The following is a 20,986-nucleotide window of genomic DNA, read 5'->3' on the forward strand; positions in this document are numbered from 1 at the left end:
GAAATGGAAAAGCGGGGCCCCTGAAAGTTAGTAACTTTTATGGAAATTTTAAATGGAAGAATATCTTGTTAATTAATTAATTAAATCAAATATGAAAAATATTTATGCACATAAATAAACAAGTATGCTCTTTAGCATCAATTTAAGTAAAGGAAAAAAAGTAGTTAAAAAATGAATGTGTATGTATGTACATGATATATTATTTTATTATGTAAGTACACATTATCATATAAATACACCAGAACAATGATTTATTTAATAATATAAATAATAATATAAAAATATGAAAAAAATATCCATTTTTACTATAAAGAATGAAATATATGTATAACAACTTATAAGATTTAAAAGAAATCTTAATATATTAAATTTTATTTAACCTAATGCGCTTATCAATAAAATAATTTATAATGCTATCAAAATTCAAATTTTTTACAATTTCATGCTCTATAGATATTATTGCCAGGGACGACAAACGTTCTTGAGCATAGAAGATCGCAAATAATCAAAAAAAAAAAAATCAGCTAACGCCTTTTTATTCCCTTATAGGGAGTAGCCGAGGCCTTTACCCTATCTAGTTTTTTGGAGACTGATTGGGCAGTTCAGTCTCCACTGGTACCCAATCAGAAATAGCTGGCCCAAGGCTATCACTAATTAAGCAGCATGCAGTGAAGAGAGAGATGGCTTAACAAGTGCCGACATTTCATAGTCCCTAACACTCGTATTTAATGTCTGAAATAATGTGGGTCTACGGTCTATTTTTTGAATTTACAGGACGAAAAACCCGAGTTTCTGAGGGAAAAAACTCGCTTACCCGTGCCAGAGATCGACTAACTCGGAACTGGTCAAAAAAAGGCTTAGAAAAATTTCTTCTACTCGCAGACTAGATTCGAAACCAAGAAGTCTTCCTTCGTGCGGTCAAGCACCGTGGTGTGCAAATGCCACATCCACTGAGCTACTCAGATCGCAAATAGGTTTTTATTAATTTTAATTTGAAAAATGACCTTTCTGCTGATGCGACTCTAACTAGACTGGTCAATAATATTTTAAATATAGTAATATTTGGATAAATATCCGACAAATTATTTGCAGTTATGAATTTTAAAATATTAATGGTGCATTAAAAATATTTAATTTTTGATACAGCTGTTTCCAGCAAAATTTTAATTCATTTTCTGTCATTTTTCTTATTAATTTCATATCATAAAGAAATCCAAAAACGATTTTTCATCAATTTCATACAATTCAAATTTTTTTTGACAGATGGTAGAGCAGTATCTAAAATTATAAAAAAGAAATTTATCCTATAATTATCTTTGTTATCACCTATGTGTGATTCATCAGGCGTTTCATAATCAAAAAATACTTTTCTTCGATGTACTTGACTTTCTTTAAATTTAATTTCTATTTCTAATAGATTTGACAGTTCTTTAGCAATCTCAAAACCGCTATCAAATCCTGATATTCTCTGCTCTTCAAAGTACTGCACTAACTCTTTAATATGCTTAGTTGCTACATCTATGGGAATTTTTGCATTTTGTAATACTTTACTTAACTAAATTAACTTTTGATAAAAGCTCATACCAGATTACAAGGCTTAGTGTAAACTCAAATGAATCTATTTGTTCATATATTGAAACCACTTCTACTTTGATAGTAGTATCTGATGCAGTTTTAAATAATTATTTTACTGCATTTAAAAACCTACAGCTCTAACTGATTCTATTCTACATTCCCATCTTGTATCACATAACAGTTTTGGAGTTAATTGTTTTACAAATTTCTTTAATATGTCCCAACGTGAAGTTGAGGCAGCAAATAATGTATCTATTTTTTATATAACATTAAAAAAAAATTATAGCTATTATTGATGATTTTGCAACATCCCCTAAAATCAAATTTAAATTATGACAGGCGCAAGGAGTATAAAATGCCTTTTTGTTTTCATTTAAAATGTAAGCACAAACTCCCTTATATACTCCTTTCATATTCGCTCCGTTATCATACCCTTGCCCTCTACAATCTGACAATTTAAGATATTTAATTTATTCAAAAGTGATTTTATATTTTCATATATACCTTTACCAGTAATGTCATTAGTTGTTAAAAACGTCAAAAAGTGTTCACGAATTTCAATATCTGCTTCAAATATATGTAAAAATCTAAAAATTATTGAAATTTGCTCCTGATGACTAACATCAGGAGTACAATCGAGAATTATTGAATCGTACTTTGCCTATTGTATCATATTTACAATATTTTGTTGAATTTTGGTTCCCATATCAACAATTAATTCATTTTGCACAATGGGTGATAGATACAAATTTTGTTTCTTACATATAATTCTTTTCCCCAAATATCGCATTAAATGATCTTTTAAAAGTGGATCAAATTCTGCATTTAATTCTATCATTCCAAAATAAATTACCATTATGGGCTGTGTACAAAGTATCAAAATTACCTCTAAAAGTGAAATTATGTTCGGATAAATAAAGAATTGCTGCTACTGTTCGTCTTAAAACATTTCTTAACCATTCTGCGTCAAATTTTATGACTTTGATTTGTCTGGTCAACTGTATCGTGATTTTTTAAATTACATTCCATTTGTGTCCATGAATACATGCATTTCGTGTGCACTGGATTTCGTTCGTGCGACTTTAATCTTTCACTTACATGTCGCAGTCAGAAAAGCCATTATTAGATAAAAAAATTATCATCAGAAGAAAATAATTTGCAACAAAAAAAAAATTAAGTTGGAAGAGTTTGAATATACAAGCCATCTTCTGTTTTGCTTCTCTCCATTTGCAATTGTCCTAACATAGTGAGCTGTGGAAAAACACCTTGTCATCTTTTGGAAAATAATCATTTTCAGTCGAAGGAGACGGTGGGCCACGTTGTACAATTTGTGTTAGCGTTGCATTGTTCAAAATTATGGGCAATGTTGCTGGATCAAAAAATAGGAAATAGTTCACCTTCCTCTGGTGTCTCAGTTTTAGGATCTTCAATACTCATTGTTTGACCAAACGCGTCATGTTCTCCCCTTCCTTTGAGTATTTCAGAACTCTCCTTATTAATTAATGTTGAAACCGAAAAACTCTTTGTAATTATTTCAGAACTCCCGTTATCAACTGATATATCTGAACAAATATATGAGTTCAACTTCATAAATTTAAACAGTGAATTTTTTGACGTTCCTCAGCCGCTTCTTTTTCTTGTTTTCGCTTTCGTTTTTCATGCCCACTTGGGTATTTCTTCCATAATAATCTCTCTCATTACTAGTCATAATCTAAAATTAAATATGATAGATTTGATTATAAAATAAGTTAATAAATTTAAAAAAATTACTTACCTGGTAAATAAAATATATCTAAAATAGATAATATTAGAAAATAAATAAATCTAATATAGATTGAAAACTGCTATTGAAGAAAAATTCTGATGTCAGATAACCTAAAACCAGTTTACAAAATATATTTTTTAAGATTTTTTGCAAGTAATATCACATAAAAAAATTGCCATGACAGTAAGTGTATATGCTTATTTGTTCATAAAATCATAAACTAAAATTAAAAAACTCCTTAAAAACTCCTGGTTTAAAATGCACTTTTCCCTATTTAACACTGTCGTACTTAAATATAAAGAGCCAATAAGCTTCATTTCGGCGATGTAACATTATTTAAATTAAGTGGATATTAAATCCCACATTGTTTCAAAACCGAACAAGAAACTCCAAGATCGGAATCAAAGAGTTTCATGCCGAATATAGTAAACTATAAAAACATCGGTGGATACTTGCGTAAGCTAAAGCACGTAGTACAAACTAGGGTAACTCGTAGCAAAGGTGGGTAAATCTCTGATCACTATTCGTAATATTTCCCATAATGTAAAACACATCTCCTAGGAGATGTATGATGTTATACATTATGGTGGAAGGTCTACCCAGACTGGTTTCGAACTTTATTGAGGTCTCATCAGTGAGTAGGTAGACCAAATTAATACTGAGGGTATAGCGAAAAGAACTTATATACTCTGCTATACGAGTGGTCAAACAGGTGCACCCATCATCATTATCATCAAATTCCTGCCATGTACCCTCAAGGGGTGTACAGGATATGATGGTACTACATGAAAAAAATTACATCATTACTAACTTCCTATCTACAATTTTCCTCCAAATCAGTCTGTTACTTGTCAAGACACCACCATTATCAGATCTTATATTTCTATCGTCTAAGGCACTTTGTACCGTATCAATCCACCTATATCTTGGTCTTCCTCTGGGGTCGTTTTGCTGCCAACCTGGCAGAGAACACTTGTTTTGCTAATCTTTCTTCGCCCATTCTGTTTAAATGACCATACCACCTGAGATTTGCACTGCTAATGCATTCCCAGATGCTGACAATGTTAAGTTCTTTCCTAATATCCTTGTTTTTAAGATGGCATCAATTGCCATTGATGCCATCTGTTCACGCCTCTAATCTTTCTCAGGACTCTCATATCTGCGGTCTCTAGTTTTTGGTCAAGTATTTTACTCCTGACCCAGTTCTCAGATCTATAAGTTAAAACTGGTTTGAACACCGTCTTGTATACTGCTAATTTAGTGTTCTGACTAATTTCTCTCTTATTCCATATGAATTTATTCAATTGACTTCCAACCATACCAGCTTTGCTGATTCTGTTGTCTATTTCCATATTTAATTTACCATCTTCACTAAAAATAGTGCCTAAGTAGCTGAAATATTTTACTTGTTCCACAGGTTCTCCATTCAAAATGTGGTTGATATTTTCAATGATTCTGCCTATTTTCATTGTCTTTGTCTTTTTAATGCTGACCTTCGTACCATATCTATTACAACAGCTATTCAATTTAGTCAGAGAATCTTGCAAACTAGTAGCGGATTTATTTAGAAGTATAACATCATCCGCATAAAGCAAAGAGCTGACATTAACATCTCCAATTCTGATATCATGTTTAATACCACTTTCATTCATAATGCGATCCATATAAATAATGAATAACAGAGGGGATAATGTACATCCTTGTCTCACACCAGATTTAACATTAAGCCATCTTCCTGTACTTCCGTCAATTCTAATTGCTGACTTACAACTCAAATAAAGACTTAAGTATTGCTTGAATGAATGCCCCATTGACGCCATATAACTGTAGCATATCGAATAGCTTCTCTCTTGGCACCTTGTCATATGCCTTTTCCAGATCGACAAAACTTAAATACAGATCTTTGTTATATTCCCATGCTTTCTCGACTATTTGTCGTAAAGTGAAGATCTGATCCTGACAGCCTCTATTTGCCCTGAATCCAGCTTTTTCTTCACCAAGCTTTTCTTCCACAATTCTTCTCAACCGTTTTTCAAGTATACTTACATAGATCTTGGCAGAAACACCCAGTAGGGAAACACCTCTGTAATTCTCACATTCGGTTTTATTTCCCTTTTTATATATGGGTACTATGAGAGCTCTACTCCAATCATCGGGAATTCGTCCCTCTGTCCAGGCTTTCTGAACTGTGCAGTGCAGCCACTGTAAGACTCTTATAGCACCATAATTCAGCATTTCTGGTTGCATATCATCTACTCCTGCTGCTGTTCCACATTTCAAGCTTTTGATGGCTTTTTTCTACTTCAAGTATGGATATGTATTCCTGACTGCATGCCTGGTCAGTGTTTTTTACCACTGTGCTGTCATCACTGCTTGTTTCATTTAGGAGTTTTTCAAAGTAATTACTCTATACTTCAAGGATATCTTTTTCTCCCGTTTTCATGTCACCTTTATCATCTCTAACTCCTTTTACAGCACCTAAGCTTCTTCAACAACCTCCAGAATATTTTGCCACCTTCTTCATATTTATTTTCTGTATTCTTGCCAAAGTCCTCCAATGACTTGTTTAGGTAGTTTTACACAGTGTTTAGCTTTCTTACATTTGTCTCTGTATTCTCTAAGAGCACAAGCTGACTTATTTGCCAGGAACTTTTGATATGCTTTCTTCTTTTCCTTCACTGCCTCTTTAACTTCCTGTGTCCACCATGGAATTCTAATTTTTCTATCCTTACAGACAACTTCACCACATGCCTCTCTAGCTGAATCAATCAGGGCTTTCTTCAAGGTTTGCCACTGAATCTCCAAGATTTGATTCCTGTTAGGCTTCGTTTCGGCGATGTAACATTATTTGAATTAAGGGATCTTGAAATAATGTGGGATTTAATATCCCCTTAATTTAAATAATGTTACATCGCCGAAATGAAGCTATTGGCTCTTTATATTTAAGTAATTTAATGGGTGCACCTGTTTGACAACTCGTATAGCAGAGTATATAAGTTCTTTTTGCTATACCCTCAGTATTAATTTGGTCTACCTACTCACTGATGAGACCTCAATAAAGGTCGAAACCAGTCTGAGTAGTGACCTTCCACCATAATGTATAACATCATACATCTCCTAGGAGACGTGTTTTACATTATAGGAAATAGTAAGAATAGTGATCAGAGATTTACCCACCTTTGCTACGAGTTGCCCTAGTTTGCACTACGTGCTTTAGCTTACGCTAGTATCTGCCGATGGTTTTATAGCTTACTATATTCGGCATGAAACTCTTTGATTCCGATCTTGGAGTTTCTTATTCAGTTTTGAAACAATGTGGGATTTAATATCCCCTTAATTTAAAAAACTATAATAAAAATAAATCAGCTAACTCCTTTTATTCCCTTATAGGGTGTAGGTGAGGGCTTTATACCCTATCTAGCTTTTGGAGACTGAGTGGGCAGTTCAATCTCCACCAGTAGCCAATCAGAGATAGCGCCCATGTCTATCACTAATTATAGCAGCCACCGATGAAGAGGTTGGCAAACAAGTGCTGCCACCTCTTGATACCTAACCCTAACATGATATGTTACTGTCTGAAATAATGTGGTTACTACGGTCGATTTTCTTGCGTTTCCGGGAGGAAAAACTCGCTTGCCCGTGCCAGAGATCGACTAACTCAGGAATTGGTTGAAGAAAGGCTTAGAAAAAGTTCCTCCAGTCGGTGACTAGACTTTAACTTAAGTCTGACTTCGAGCGACCAAGCGCAGAGGACGCACGTGCTACTTCCACTGAGCTACACAGGCAACTATGTTGTACGATATTGTTATATATCTTAGAGTAGTTTCAGATACTACCGCTCTGGTGCTACGATCTTATTTGCTTACTATAACAACAATAGTTGGTTGTAAAATTATATAAATATATTTTTCTATATAATAATATTTTTTATATAATAATTACAATATTAATTTATATAATAATTAAAAAAAATAAAATAATTGATTTTCTTTTTTCAGTTTTTTGTGCTTTGCGAAGCCCTTTGCCACCGCACAGTTCGCACACCCATGAATACGGCTACCACTCTTTAAATACCTCTCAGATAACTGCACTCCAATCCATGCCACAAGCCTATTTGCATATCCATCCCTCAGAGTTTGTGTAATAATCTTCCAGAATTCTTTGAAATTGCCTTAGCAAAAAAAAAAAAGTCTAAAAATGTTACTCTGCATTCATTCCCCTCATTCAGCTGTACTCTATAACTGTTGTAAAACTGAGTAGATTGGGAAAATGGCCAATCTTTCACAAATCTAAGCTGTTCTTGATAAAAGATCAGAGTATTATCCTACCTACCATGTATTCCTCACCAGCTTCTAATACCTTAATAACTGCCCCAGAGATACAGATTGGTCTATAATTAGCTGCACCATTCTAGCTCCTCCCTTGCATATGGAATTATCTTGCCCTCCTTCTGCTTATCAGGAATCATGCCCCTGTTGAGATTTGACTGGTAATTAATTTACGGAATTAACAACGCATATAAAGTAAATTAATTAAAGATAACTTTAATGAATCACTTCTATATTTCGACAATGTCACATTGTCATCTTCAGGATGACAAGGCCCTTACTATGGAACTAAACCACATCCTCAACACTTTCTTAGCCAATGGCTATAACCCCAAAAAAATCCAAAAAATACTAAAACCTGAAAACCACAACCCCCCTCCCCCCCTCAACAATAAAGACTACACCAAGTCTATCACTATCCCCTACATCCAGGGCACCTCTGAAAAAATAACTAATATCCTCAAGAAATATGACCTTACTTCCTGTTACAGACCATATAAAAAGTTGGCATCCCTTATCCGCTCTACCAAAGACCAACCACTTCTCCTAGACCTACCTGGTGTATACCAGGTCCCTTGCAGCTGCAAATTGTCCTACTTTGGCCAAACAGGCAGAACAACAAATATCAGGATTTCAGAACACCAAGACTACATCCGGTTTCACCAGTACAGCCGCTCTGGGCTGGCAGACCATGCCTTAGATACCCACCATAAAATTCGTTGGAAGAAGACAAAAATAATCTATCGCAGCAAGTTTAAATACGAAAGATTATTCAAAGAATCTTCAGCAGCTCTAAAAAATGTTCCTAACCTCAACAAATTTGGGTGCATGAAACTGTCCCAAATTTGGGAGACTTTCATTATGAGAACTTCAGCCCACCGGCCAAGACTACCAAATTAGCCCGCAAGAGGGCACCATTAGGACTTTAGGAACAAAATTAGTGTCTTAATTTCTTCCTCATTTGCTTTGTTAGTTCCTGTAGTGCACATACCATATCTTTATGTTCCTGAAGATGACAATGTGACATTGTCGAAATATAGAAGTGATTCATTAAAGTTATCTTTAATTAATTTACTTTATATGCGTTGTTAATTCCGTAAATTAATTACCAGTTATGTCTAACCAACGTATAAGTCTTACCACGAGAATGTTGAGATTTGAGTTAAACTAATTTAAGGGCTTAGCTAATTCTCTGGGATATTCCTTTATCATGTGTGCTTATATCTTCTTCATCTTCTTGCTCCATCTCCTCAAGTCTGAGGACTCGTGACCCTAGCCACAATCTGTCTCCATTTCTTTCTGTCTTTTGTTGCAGCAGTGGCCAACTCCAAAGTAAGTCCATCAATCTTTTTAATCTGGTCCAACCATATTTCTCTTGGGCATCCTCTCTTTCTTTGTCCTTCCACTTTGCCATTGATAAGTTTTTCTAGATTGGCATTTTCACATCTTGAAATGTGACCAAAACATTGGAGAATTCTTTCATTTACAATATCACATAGCCACCTCTTGATTTTTAGTTGACTTACTATACTTTCATTAGACCTTTTCATCCAAGAGACTTTCAGCCATATCTTGAAGCTGTTTATCTTGTCCATTTCTTTCTTACTGTGTCCAAGATTGAGCACCATAAATGAAAATTTATCACCACTAAATCAAGACCAGTCTTGATTTAATGGTGATAGCTTGGTGTTTTGGTAGTTATTAGAGCTACAAGATAAATGAATTCATCCACCTTCTTGAAGTCAATGTTATGGACAAAATTGTCATTTTCATCTATCTTCATGTATTTTGTTTTATCACGATTAATTCTTAAACCATATTTGAGGCTTTCCAATTCAACTCTTTTAATGAGGGACTCCAGTTCTCTTTTGCTGTTGGCATTAAGAATAGTATCGTCAGCATACCTAAGATTATTTATCTTTATTTTGCCACCAACTGGGAAACCATTATTGTATCCATAAAGTGGCTTTCTCATAATATATTATCTGGAATAGATCAGGGGAGAGTGTGCATCCTTATCTCACACCTTTCTCGATGTTGAACCAGTGAGATGTTTTTCCATCCGTCTTCACCACAGTCTGATTCTTCTCATAGAGTTGTTTTAAAAGGTGTGTCAAGTGTTCTGGGATGCCCATTTTACTTAGCATTTTCCAGTCCTTCCACTTGACACAGTCAAATGCTTGATCATAATCAATGAAGCACATATACAAAGGAATTCATTTCTTGAGACTTTTCAATGAAGTGCCTTAGATTAGATATTTGATATCTGGTTCCATGTCCTTTTCTAAAATCTGTCTGTTCTGTAAGAAGTTGTTGCTTGACATATTGTCTTTCTTTAATAATATAGATAAGAATTTTGCTTGCATATGAGATCAAGGCTATAGTTCTATAATTATTGCATTCATTGATATTTTCTTTTTTGTGTATTGGAATAAAAATGGATTTTACCCAGTCATCAAGCCAATCTCCTGTCTCCCAGATTGTATTACAAATTTTTCTGATGATTTCAATTCCTATGGGTCTTAGACATGTGAGAAGTTTGCTTGATATTTGATTGTGGCCTGGGGTTTTCCCTTTTCTGCATTTTTTTTTTTAGAGCTTTAACCTCTTCTTTTAAAATGCAAGGTTGATTATGGAAGTCTCTGGTGTTTTCTTTGTTGATTGACTAAATTATCAATTTATATATATATAGATTTGAGCAATAGTTTTTCCATCTTTTAAGAATGTCCATTGAATCAGTAAGAATACAATTGTTGACATCAGCTCTACTTGAATACCTTGGTTTAAATTTTCTATTCAACAGCCTTATTTTGCCAAATAAGTCTTTGGTTTGATTTTAATTTGAGTGATCTTCTGTTTCTTTCCGTATGTTGTTGATAACGTTGTTTTTATCTTTAATGCAAAGTATTTTGATGAGCTTGGATAACTTGCTATAGACCTGCCTATCATCTTCCATTGAAAGTCCTTTTGACTTTATTTCTCTTCTTTTCTGAACTTGTTTCAGAGTTTCATTTGATATCCATGGTGTGTTGGTTCTGGATTTTTTGGGACAATGTTGACTTTGCAGTTTCCAGTAATATTATTTTGGTTTTATCCCAAAGTTCTTCTGGAGTCATTTCATCAGTGTAGTTTCCTACTTCTAGAAATTTATTTTCCACTTTAATGCTATATGTCTCAGTAATTCCTGTGAAGTCTAATCTGGGTGAATATGTTGTTATTTATTTTCAAACATATTTTCATATCAGCAATGAGAAGTTGGTGATCAGAACCACAATCAGCTCTGGGAAATGCTTTAACATTTTTCATCATAGACCTCCATCTTTTGTTAATAAGGATGTCATCAGTTTCAGTCCTTGTTCTGTCTCCAGGTGTATAGTCTCCATTTGTGTTGCTCGAAGGTGTTAGTAACCATAAGTTCTCTGTCAGTCTTTCACCTCTTTCATTTTGGGTGCCCAGTCCATGAGATCTCAGGACTGTCTTGTTATGGCCTTCCATCCTTTTTCCAACTTTTGCATTGAAATCACCCTTAATGATCAAAATGTCTCTTTTCAGTATTGCATCTCTGGCTAAGTTCAGATCCCTGTAGAGGAGATCAATAGTCTCTTCGTCTGCAGGATGCTGCTATATTAGCATCACATATCCAGGCACCCATTCATAGTAATGGATATGGCTATATACATTACGACTGTGTCATACAGGTATAAAAGGAAGCACATTATCTTGAACTCTTCATAGACAAATGTTAACAGTAAAATGAGCTGTACTGAAGGGCTCAGTGACTTTCAACTTGGTACAGTAAGCTATCATTTATCTTGGTTCCACTTCCTCATCCCCCAAGAAACCCAGATGCCAGACCTGAGCAGAGTAATCTTGATGTGGTTATATCAAAGCTTTATATAGAGAAATGATAAGTTCCTTATCTCTGCTTGTTTGTGTGTGTGTGTGTTCTTCAATAACCTAATAATCCTGTGAGCTACTTTAGTAGCAATAGACTCTCTATCTATTGCTACCACTGCCAAATCCCTGACTTCATCAATTTCGAGGAGTACAGTTCTCTCAGTGTGGTACATAGCTTGTAATCTTTGTATCCAAAAATACATAATGTGACACTTTTCCACATTAAATTGACATCCATTATGTCTTGCTCATACTGTCACAACCTATTTAAATCATCCTGCAAACTCTGTACATCACCTTGATTAAGAATTAAGAATGCATCATTAGTAATCAACTGAATATTTCCTTTCAGTTATTTCCTATATCATATATGTATACATTAAACAGTAGTGGCCCAGGCAGTGAACCTTGCAGGGCACCACTAGTTACCTGCCTTCTTCTGGATTCTGCTCTTCCATATACTACTTTTTGGTATCTGTTCATCAGTAACCCTTTTATCCATCCCCATTTGAGTTCCATATGGTATACTGTCAAATGCCTTTGCAGAATCCAACAGTATCATTGTGTGGCCATTCCCTTTATCCAACTTAGCTGTTACTCTATTATAAAAAGTTAATAGATTACTAAGGCATATGACCAACCCTTCACAAAGCCATGCTGCCCCTCATAAAGTATCATTTTTATCCACCCATTCCTAAATTCTCTTTTCGACCAACTTTTTCAGTACTTTTACCACCACTCTGGAGATTACTGATTGGTCTATAATTTGCTACTACAGAATTAGACACTCCTTTATGCAAAGGAATTATTTTGCCCACCTTCTGCTCTCTCTTGGAACTTTGCCATAGCATAAACATAAACAGCCTAGGCAGATGCATCGCTGGTTTGCACATTCTCTTAAAACACGAGCTGATGTCCTATCCAGTCCCACAGCTGTATTTACATTAAGAATCTGCAATATCCTAAGTACCTCCAATCAATCAACTCTGTTCTCACATCAGTCCCTGTCATGTCTGCCACAATATCTTCACTTGGATGATATATCCTTGCAAAATGGTCACTCAGTAGCACAACAATTTCATCTGCCTCTATTACCTCCTACCACCTGCATTCATTAAAGTTATCCTTCCACAATCATTCTTCTTCCTACTTGCCTCATAATGTAAACTCTGGATTTCCTTCACCTGCTCGATTAATTTCTTCTCATAATTTGATTTTGCCTTCCTTATACCATGTTGGTTGCCTTTCTTGCCTGATCCTTGTACTGTTCATGAGATGACTGGTCACCTTTCTCCTTACATATCCTCCACTTTTGTAGCTCATGCTTAATGATACTACTCTACCATCTAACTCCTACCTGACTTCAGACTTACTTTGCTGACCTTGGGTATACAGTGTGATACTGCTTCCTCCAGTATCCCTTGACTATTCCCCATATACTGCTATCATCTTTCCCTTGCAGATTTTTGTCATTGCACTGCTTCAAGCTTCCTACTAAATGTATCATAATCACCTGTCTTGTAGCTATACCCCCTTCTTAACTGGAATTTCCATATGTATTGCTACTTCCTGAGTTCAGACCACATATTGCTTTCCCCAGTTGGAGGCAGTGTAGCCAGCCACCTTAGTTGTGAAAAGTTTTCGGACCCCATAACCAGATCCACCACTCTCATATCCAGAGGCCCCCCCCCCCACCCTCCATTCTGCTTCAAGTGATTATCTCTCAGTAAGTGTTTAAATTCCATTTCCTTCTTGTCATGTGATCTTTCTCTCCTTTCAAGTCTGTCTCCAAAGTTTGAAGTCCCCCATAATGATTACTCGATTTGCACTCGTACAGATCTGCTGATGCATGCCTTTCACATCATCCCTGGCCTATAGCACCACCCAAGTTTATATTTTGTCCTGTTGGTCTCAATCTCATGCCAGATTGATTCAAAAGAACTGCCATCTGCCTGATTGATTCCTACTCTTGTTGGCTGCAATTCATCTGCTGTCATTAGCAGTACCCCCCCCCCCCTGTCATGTCAATCTCCTCCCTGAAAATACTAAATTCATTACATTCTATCCCTGTAAATATGCTATATGCTGTTAGCCAATTCTCACTAATGCCTATAATTTTTGGCGAGTTTGCACTAATCAATGCCAAAAACTTATCCCTCTTATTCCTAATGCTTCTAGCATTAGTGTATAGAAACTGTAGCATTCCCTTAGATCCCCAACCACCTTTACATCCTGAATTGATATCCCATTTGATAGTGTTGCCTGAGAGACAAGATTTCACATTTTTTGTTTGTTCACATGCGCATTTGCTTCATGGGTGCCTTCACACACACAACTCTCTCTCTCTCTCTCTCTCCCCTGCATCTACCCTAATTTCTTCCATTTTTCTGACTTCGCTTTCATACTCTCAATGAACAAAGCACTATAGACACCTAATCCAAATTCAATTAAGTGCAGTCCAGCAGCATTGTACAAATCTTTGTCCACCAAACCCAGACCATAGGTCCACAAACTGTACATCAATCCTTCTCCAGAGCCTGCATATAGATTCATTAACTATCAAATTGCCATTTAGTTTGGTAACTGACTTCTTGAATTCATCTTCTCACACCGCTTTAGCATTTTTGTTGAGATCATCATCCCCCACTAGGTACTCTAATTGGTCCTTAATTTATTTCCTCCCATGCATTTTTCAGAGTGTAAATTATTAGTATCTAGTAGTTGTGAAATAATTGAAACATCAAATTGCTAAGGATTAAAATAGTGTTTTCACCTTATAAAGTCAAATTGGCATCTTCAGAGAACAATGCACAGATAAAAAGATATGGTTGTGTGAAACTTCCTGTGATATGATAAAACAGAAATTCTTAGATCTTCTGCCCAACAGACTTTTTTTTTTTTTTTTCGGTCTAATCTCATCCACATATTTTTTGTATGGTATGTTTGCTACAGTTCTTATATTGTATCCCATAATGCTTCTGTGACACAAAATATTATCATCATCATCAAATTCCTGACATGTACCCTCAAGGGGTGTACAGGATATGATAGTACTACATGAAAAATTTACATCATTACTAACTCCCTATCTACAATTTTCCTTGAAATCAGTCTGTTACTTGTGAAGACTCCAACATTATCAGATCTTATATTTCTATCGTCTAAGGCACTTTGTACCGTATCAATCCTCCTATATCTTGGTCTTCCTCTGGGTCGTTTTCCTGCCAACCTGGCAGAGAACACTTCTTTTGCTAATCTTTCCTCGCCCATTCTGTTTAAGTGACCATACCATCTGAGATTAGCTCTGCTAACACATTCCTGGATGCTGACAATGTCAAGTTCTTTCCTAATATCCTCATTTTTAATATGATATTGCCATTGATGCCATCTGTTCATGCCTCTAATCTTTCTCAGGACTCTCATATCTGCGGTCTCTAGTCTTTGGTCAAATGTTTTACTTCTGACCTGGCTCTCGGATCCATAAGTTAAAACTTGTTTGAACACTGTCTTGTATACAGCTAATGTAGTGTTCTGACTAAATTCTCTCTTATTCCATATGAATTTATTCAATTGACTTCCTACCATACCAGCTGTGTTGATTCTGTTGTCTATTTCCATATTTAATTTACCATCTTCACTAAAAATAATGCCTAAGTAGCTGAAATATTTTACTTGTTCCACAGGTTCTCCATTCAAAATGTGGTTGATATTTTCAATGCTTCTGCCTGTTTTCATTGTCTTTGTCTTGTTATTGCTGACCTTCGTACCATATCTATTACAACAGTTATTCAATTTAGTCAGGGAATCTTGCAAACTAGTAGCGGATTTATTTAGAAGTATAACATCATCTGCATAAAGCAAAGAACTGACATTAACATCTCCAATTCTGATATCATGTTTAATACCACTTTCCTTCATAATGTGATCCATATAGATAATGAATAACAGAGGGGATAATGTACATTCTTGTCTCACACCAGATTTAACATTAAGCCATCTTCCTGTACTTCCTTCATTTCTAACTGCTGACTTACAACTCAAATAAAGACTTAAGTATTGCTTGATATAATGCCCCATTGACACCATATAACTGTAGCACATCGAATAGCTTCTCTCTTGGCACCTTGTCATATGCCTTTTCCAGATCGACAAAACTTAAATACAGATCTTTGTTATATTCCCATGCTTTCTCGACCATTTGTCGTAAAGTGAAGATCTGATCCTGACAGCCTCTATTTGGCCTGAATCCAGCTTGTTCTTCACCCAACTTTTCTTCCACAATTCTTCTCAACCATTTCTCAAATATATATATCTTGCCAGGAATACTCAGTAGGGAAATACCTCTGTAATTCTCACATTCAGTTTTATTTTCCTTTTTATATATGGGTACTATTAGAGCTCTACTCCAATCATCGGGAATTGTCCCTCTGTCCAGGCTTTCTGAACTATGCAGTGCAGCCACTGTAAGGCTTTTATGCCACCATAATTCGGCATTTCTGGTCGAATATCATCTACTCCTACTGCCTTTCCACATTTCAAGCCTTTGATGGCTTTTTCTACTTCAAGTATGGATATATATTCCTGACTGCATGCCTGGTCAGTGTTTTTTACCACTGTGCTATCACTGCCTGTTACATTTAGCAATTTTTTGAAGTAATTACTCCATACTTCAAGGATATCTTTTTCTCACCTTTTCATGTCACCTCTATCATCTCTAACTGCTTTTATAGCACTCATTCTTCCATTTCTAAGCTTCTTCAACAATCTCCCGAATATCTTACCACCTTCTTGATATTTATTTTCTATGTTCTTGCCAAAGTCCTCCCATGACTTTTGTTTAGCTAGTTTTACACAGTGTTTCGCTTTCTTACATTTGTTTCTGTATTCTCTAAGAGCACAAGCTGACTTATTTGCCAGGAACTTTTGATATGCTTTCTGCTTTTCCTTCACTGCTTCTTTAACTTCCTGTGTCCACCATGGAGTTCTGATTTTTCTATCCTTGCAGGTTACCACACCAAATGCCTCTCTGGCTGAATCAATCAGGGTTTTCTTCAAGGCATGCCACTGAATCTCCAAGGTTTGGTTCCTGTTCTCAAACTCTTTCATGTTTTCTTCAATCATGTTTCTGTATTTTAGTCTACAGTTCACATCTGAGAGCTGCTCAACTTTGATTTGCTTTAAAACTTTCTTACATGTTATTCTTTTCAATATGAAATTCAATTTTATCCTGCTCAAGACTAAATAGTGATCACTTCCAATTTCAAATCCTCTGTACACTCTGGTGTCCTGCACCAGGGAGAAAACATCACTATCAACAATAACATAGTCAATGAGACTTTTCTTATTCCTTGCTTCTTCTCACCATGTGAATTTGTGCAGATTTTTATGTTGGAACATGGTGTTAGTAATAACCAATCCATGTCCTTAGCAGAAATCCCAGAGGTATTTGCCATTATTATTAGCTTTGCTCTTTTCTCCAAATTTTCCCAGAATATTTTTGTATGTCTGACAATCGTTTCCTACTCTGCTATTTAGATCCCCAACAAGCACCAACTTATTCATCCACTTCTACCTTAGTAGAACTTTCTGTGGGGCCATAGGCACAAATAAGTCTCATTGTCCAATTCTTTCTGATATTAGCCCACATCGCTCTACTTGAGACTGCCTGCCATTCAAGAAGATTAGCCTCGTATTTTATGTTGAATACTGTGGCTACTCCTTCTTTTCCTTGATTGTCATTTCGTGAAAAGCATTTTGTATTTATTGCTCAGAAAGATCTCACCAGTTTTTGTCTTTTTTGTTTGTCACCCCTATTATGTCGATCTGGTACTTATCTAATTCCTCAACTAGCTCCATTTCTTTGCCATTCAGGCTTCTTATGTTGATAGTACTGATCTTTAACTCTGGTGATGTTGAGTTGGGGTGTGCTATCAGATTTGTGCCAGTAGCTGACTTTTCTTTGTTTGCCCTGGTTCCCTGGCGAAAACAACAGGGGCCTTGTTTAACCGGGCGACGCCCCCAGCCGGCATGAAATTTTGTCATGTTGTACCATCATTTTGTATATTGGTTTAAGCCAATAAGAATACAATTTGGTCAGCTAAATCCCAAACTGCCAGCCCATCCTCATTCGTTGAGTATCCAGGTAGATACCCAACAGGGTGCACCATGAGAAGGTGAGGATTGGACATTAGGTCAGAAGCCCTGGTCGGTTCTCCACATTCCTTTAAAGGCTATGTGTAGGTCTCCTCTCAGTTATACAGCTTTGACCCTAACCTGTGTTTACATTCCTTGTGCTGTCTTCATTCCATACAAGTGACTTCAACTATGGGACATAGATTGGAAGGAGGAATTTGGCACACAGGGAATGAAATTTATGCAATTACTGAGAGATATTTCCTAAAACAGGATGTGATGAAAGGGAGCAGAGTGAGAGTTCTGAATCTGGTTACAGTATTAGTACATTTGTCCATAACCATGATTAACACTCTGTTTCTGATTGAAGAATATTAGCATTATGTAGTCTTGATCAGAGCTGAGCATCTGGAATTGTCATTTAAGAAGAAACTTATGATTATGACAATCTCGGGAGATAGTTCACATCTGTGCATGGTAGATAAACAAAGGATATTTTAGAGGAAACATTATCAGACTTCATACTCCATGGTCAGGAAGATAAATTATGTGGAATTTAAACGAATGAGTAGAATCATCAGGCAACAGCTGGAAAAAAGATAATTTTTTTATTTGGTCCCACCCATGAAAGGTTATTAGTAAATCTATAGTACATTTGTATCGTGTGTGGGCTAAGGATTTTTTTCCCATTTTTATCAATTTTATATATTTTTTGTAATTTTTTTTAAAATTTATTTTTACATCGTCTGGAAGCTCTAGAGACCAAAGATGGAATTCTTTCAAGCCACTTCAGGCCTGCAAGAAGTGGGGAAATGGTCTTACATTGGCTGATGAAATTCATCTCCCACCTAAAGACAATCACAAATATCCATGCTAATGGCTGGATTTGAACCTGTGACCTGTTGGTTGGAGAGCAGGTATACTAACCACTATAAAGATAAATTACAATCTGATTCTTAGAATAAATTAGCCCAGCAAGCTAGACGAAATCCCACTAAGTTGTTTTGTTATATAGTAAAATATTATGACAAGGTAACTTTAATGAATAACCACTTTGCAAGGATGTATAATCTTAGTAGAGATAATTCAGTGACTAATGTGGCAGGGACCAATATGAGAAAGGGCCATAATATTCCAGCATGTCATTTCTATAGGTTTTGTCCCTGCAAATGGTCTTGATTGAAACAAAAATTTGAGACAACTTGGCAAATTTTTGATTTCAAACACTGAATTTCATTAAAACTCATATCCAGTCAGATTCCTGAATAACTTGGTGTAGTTGTGAAATACAACTAATATGAGCTTATTAAATACTGTACCATCATTAATACATTGTAGCATACAGCAGTTTTTATTAAAAAACTGCTGTATGTTTTTCTATTAAAATTTAATTTGTTTGATTTTAGTTGGACTGTTTTAATGGCAAAATTAGGCAAAGCAGTTTTTGTTTATGATATGGGTTCATTTTTGATAATAGTGTCATTGTATACAGGTGTTATATTATGAAGTGCATCTTTCTAATTGTCTCTGATCATGATGGCATCTCATTCAATTTTTACCTTAGTTTTCAAAATAGTATTTATTAATGTAATCCATATCCTAATCAATATGAAATTGACTCACATAAATTTCATATTAGTTATAAATTATCTTCATTTAGAACTGAACTTTGCATTTTAATTGTGGGAAGTTTTTTCACTTGGTTATACTATAAATTAAGGACACCAAGAAATTATATACTTGGTATAATCCTTTATCCAAGTGTAAGCAAACAAAGTTTGCACCTGAAATATTTTCAGGACCAAGGAAACTTGTATTTAGAAGCCAATGACTTCAAAAACACTTGCCTTAGTATCCCATAATGCAAAGCACATATCCTTGCGGACATGTATAATATTATGCATTATGGGAAGGGTCACTACCCAGACTGGGTTTTATCTTTATTGAGGTCTGATCAGTGAGAGCCAGACCCAGGCTCAATGAAGGTCAAAACCGTCTGGGTAGTGACCCTTCCCATAATGCATAGCATTATACATATCTGCAAGGATATGTGCTTTGCATTATGGGATACTAAGGCAAGTGTTTGAAGTCATTGGCTTCTATGTATGAGTTTTAAGCATCAATGTAATAATTCATTTATGTTAATTTGGTCTTTTTATTATTTTTTATTTTTATTATTATTTTTTTTTTTTTTACAGATGGTAGTGTTTTGATATTTAAAAAAATGAAATGTCTCAAAAGTAATGTATTTATAGTGTATGTTTTTATTTCAGATTATTACAGCTATCACTAGTACCAACAGATGACAAAAGTTGTCAGTCATCCTCTGTTATACGTCAGCCTCGTGGCCCTGATGGTACCAAAGGATTTGCACAACAACGGTAGCATTAAGCCATTCAGCAATATTCCAGCTATGTTATATTGGTGGATGGACTTTGGTGGGTGGGACTTCTTATACTGCGCTTGAAAGTAAATAAGTTCACACATTATACATATTTGCCTTGCTGTGAAGATTACTTTGTTTCAAGAAATTGGTATTTCCATCTTAATTTAATGGTCTCCCATCTCCAGAAGGTATTTTCAGATTAACATTATCTTTCAGTCATTTGTAATCTACACTGCTGATAGCAGATGTATGCCAATTAGTATTAATGGATTTTACAACAGTCTGTATTTATTTGGTAAGTTGCTACAAACACCAGTGGGTTTTTTGCTACTTAATTACTTTATAATATTTTTAGAAAATACTTAAAATATTTTCAGAATTTTTAAAATCTTTAGCAAAATAAGGGACAATCTCATAATTAAATATTTGTATTATACATTCAAACATCCTATGGACTATTCTTATGTTATTTATTATAGTAGTACAGTATTTAAACATAGCATTCGATTTGCTATAAACATGCTATTTACATTTCATGATTGTGTTGGTAATTTAAGATTTTTGTGACATATACTATTTATGCTTATTCATATCATATCATATTCATGCAGATAATGAAGATATTCAGGAGAAAATGCTGTGCTCAAAAATTTTGTTACTTTGCATTTTAAGTGAGACATCAAAGTTATTTACTTTCTAGATAATTTGAATGTATGTATGAGACATTAACAAAGTAATTTTCTCTCAGGATATTTTGGGTTGTGTTGTATTGATTTTAAAGCTTATTCTCATCATATCAATATATGTATGTAGGAGGAAATGACTGGTCACAATGATTATGAAATATGACATTTCTACTTTTTGAGCCAGATGTATCTATAATGTAAGAACTGTGTGTGTGTG

General features: G+C 35.2%; 1 protein-coding gene across 2 annotated transcripts in view; it reads left to right on the forward strand.

The window, feature by feature from the left end:
- The window catches only part of LOC150109317 (SUZ RNA-binding domain-containing), a 130,430-nt gene that overhangs the window by 62,609 nt on the left and 46,835 nt on the right, over positions 1–20,986 (forward strand). Inside the window, exon 4 of one of the 2 annotated variants that reach the window (XR_016549673.1) lies at positions 19,971–20,378. Coding sequence is in view for 1 of the 2 variants with exons in the window: in XM_090407385.1 (XP_090263511.1) it covers positions 19,971–20,082 (112 nt within the window). In the remaining variant the exon portion in view is untranslated. Of the gene's footprint in view, positions 1–19,970; positions 20,395–20,986 lie in introns of those variants that run through there. The other variant, XM_090407385.1, reaches the window with a different exon arrangement.

Source organism: Typopeltis vanoorti, chromosome 2 (assembly GCF_054136105.1).
Source record: "Typopeltis vanoorti isolate ZY-2024b chromosome 2, IOZ_Tvanoo_1.0, whole genome shotgun sequence".
Classification (NCBI taxonomy): domain Eukaryota; kingdom Metazoa; phylum Arthropoda; class Arachnida; order Uropygi; family Thelyphonidae; genus Typopeltis; species Typopeltis vanoorti.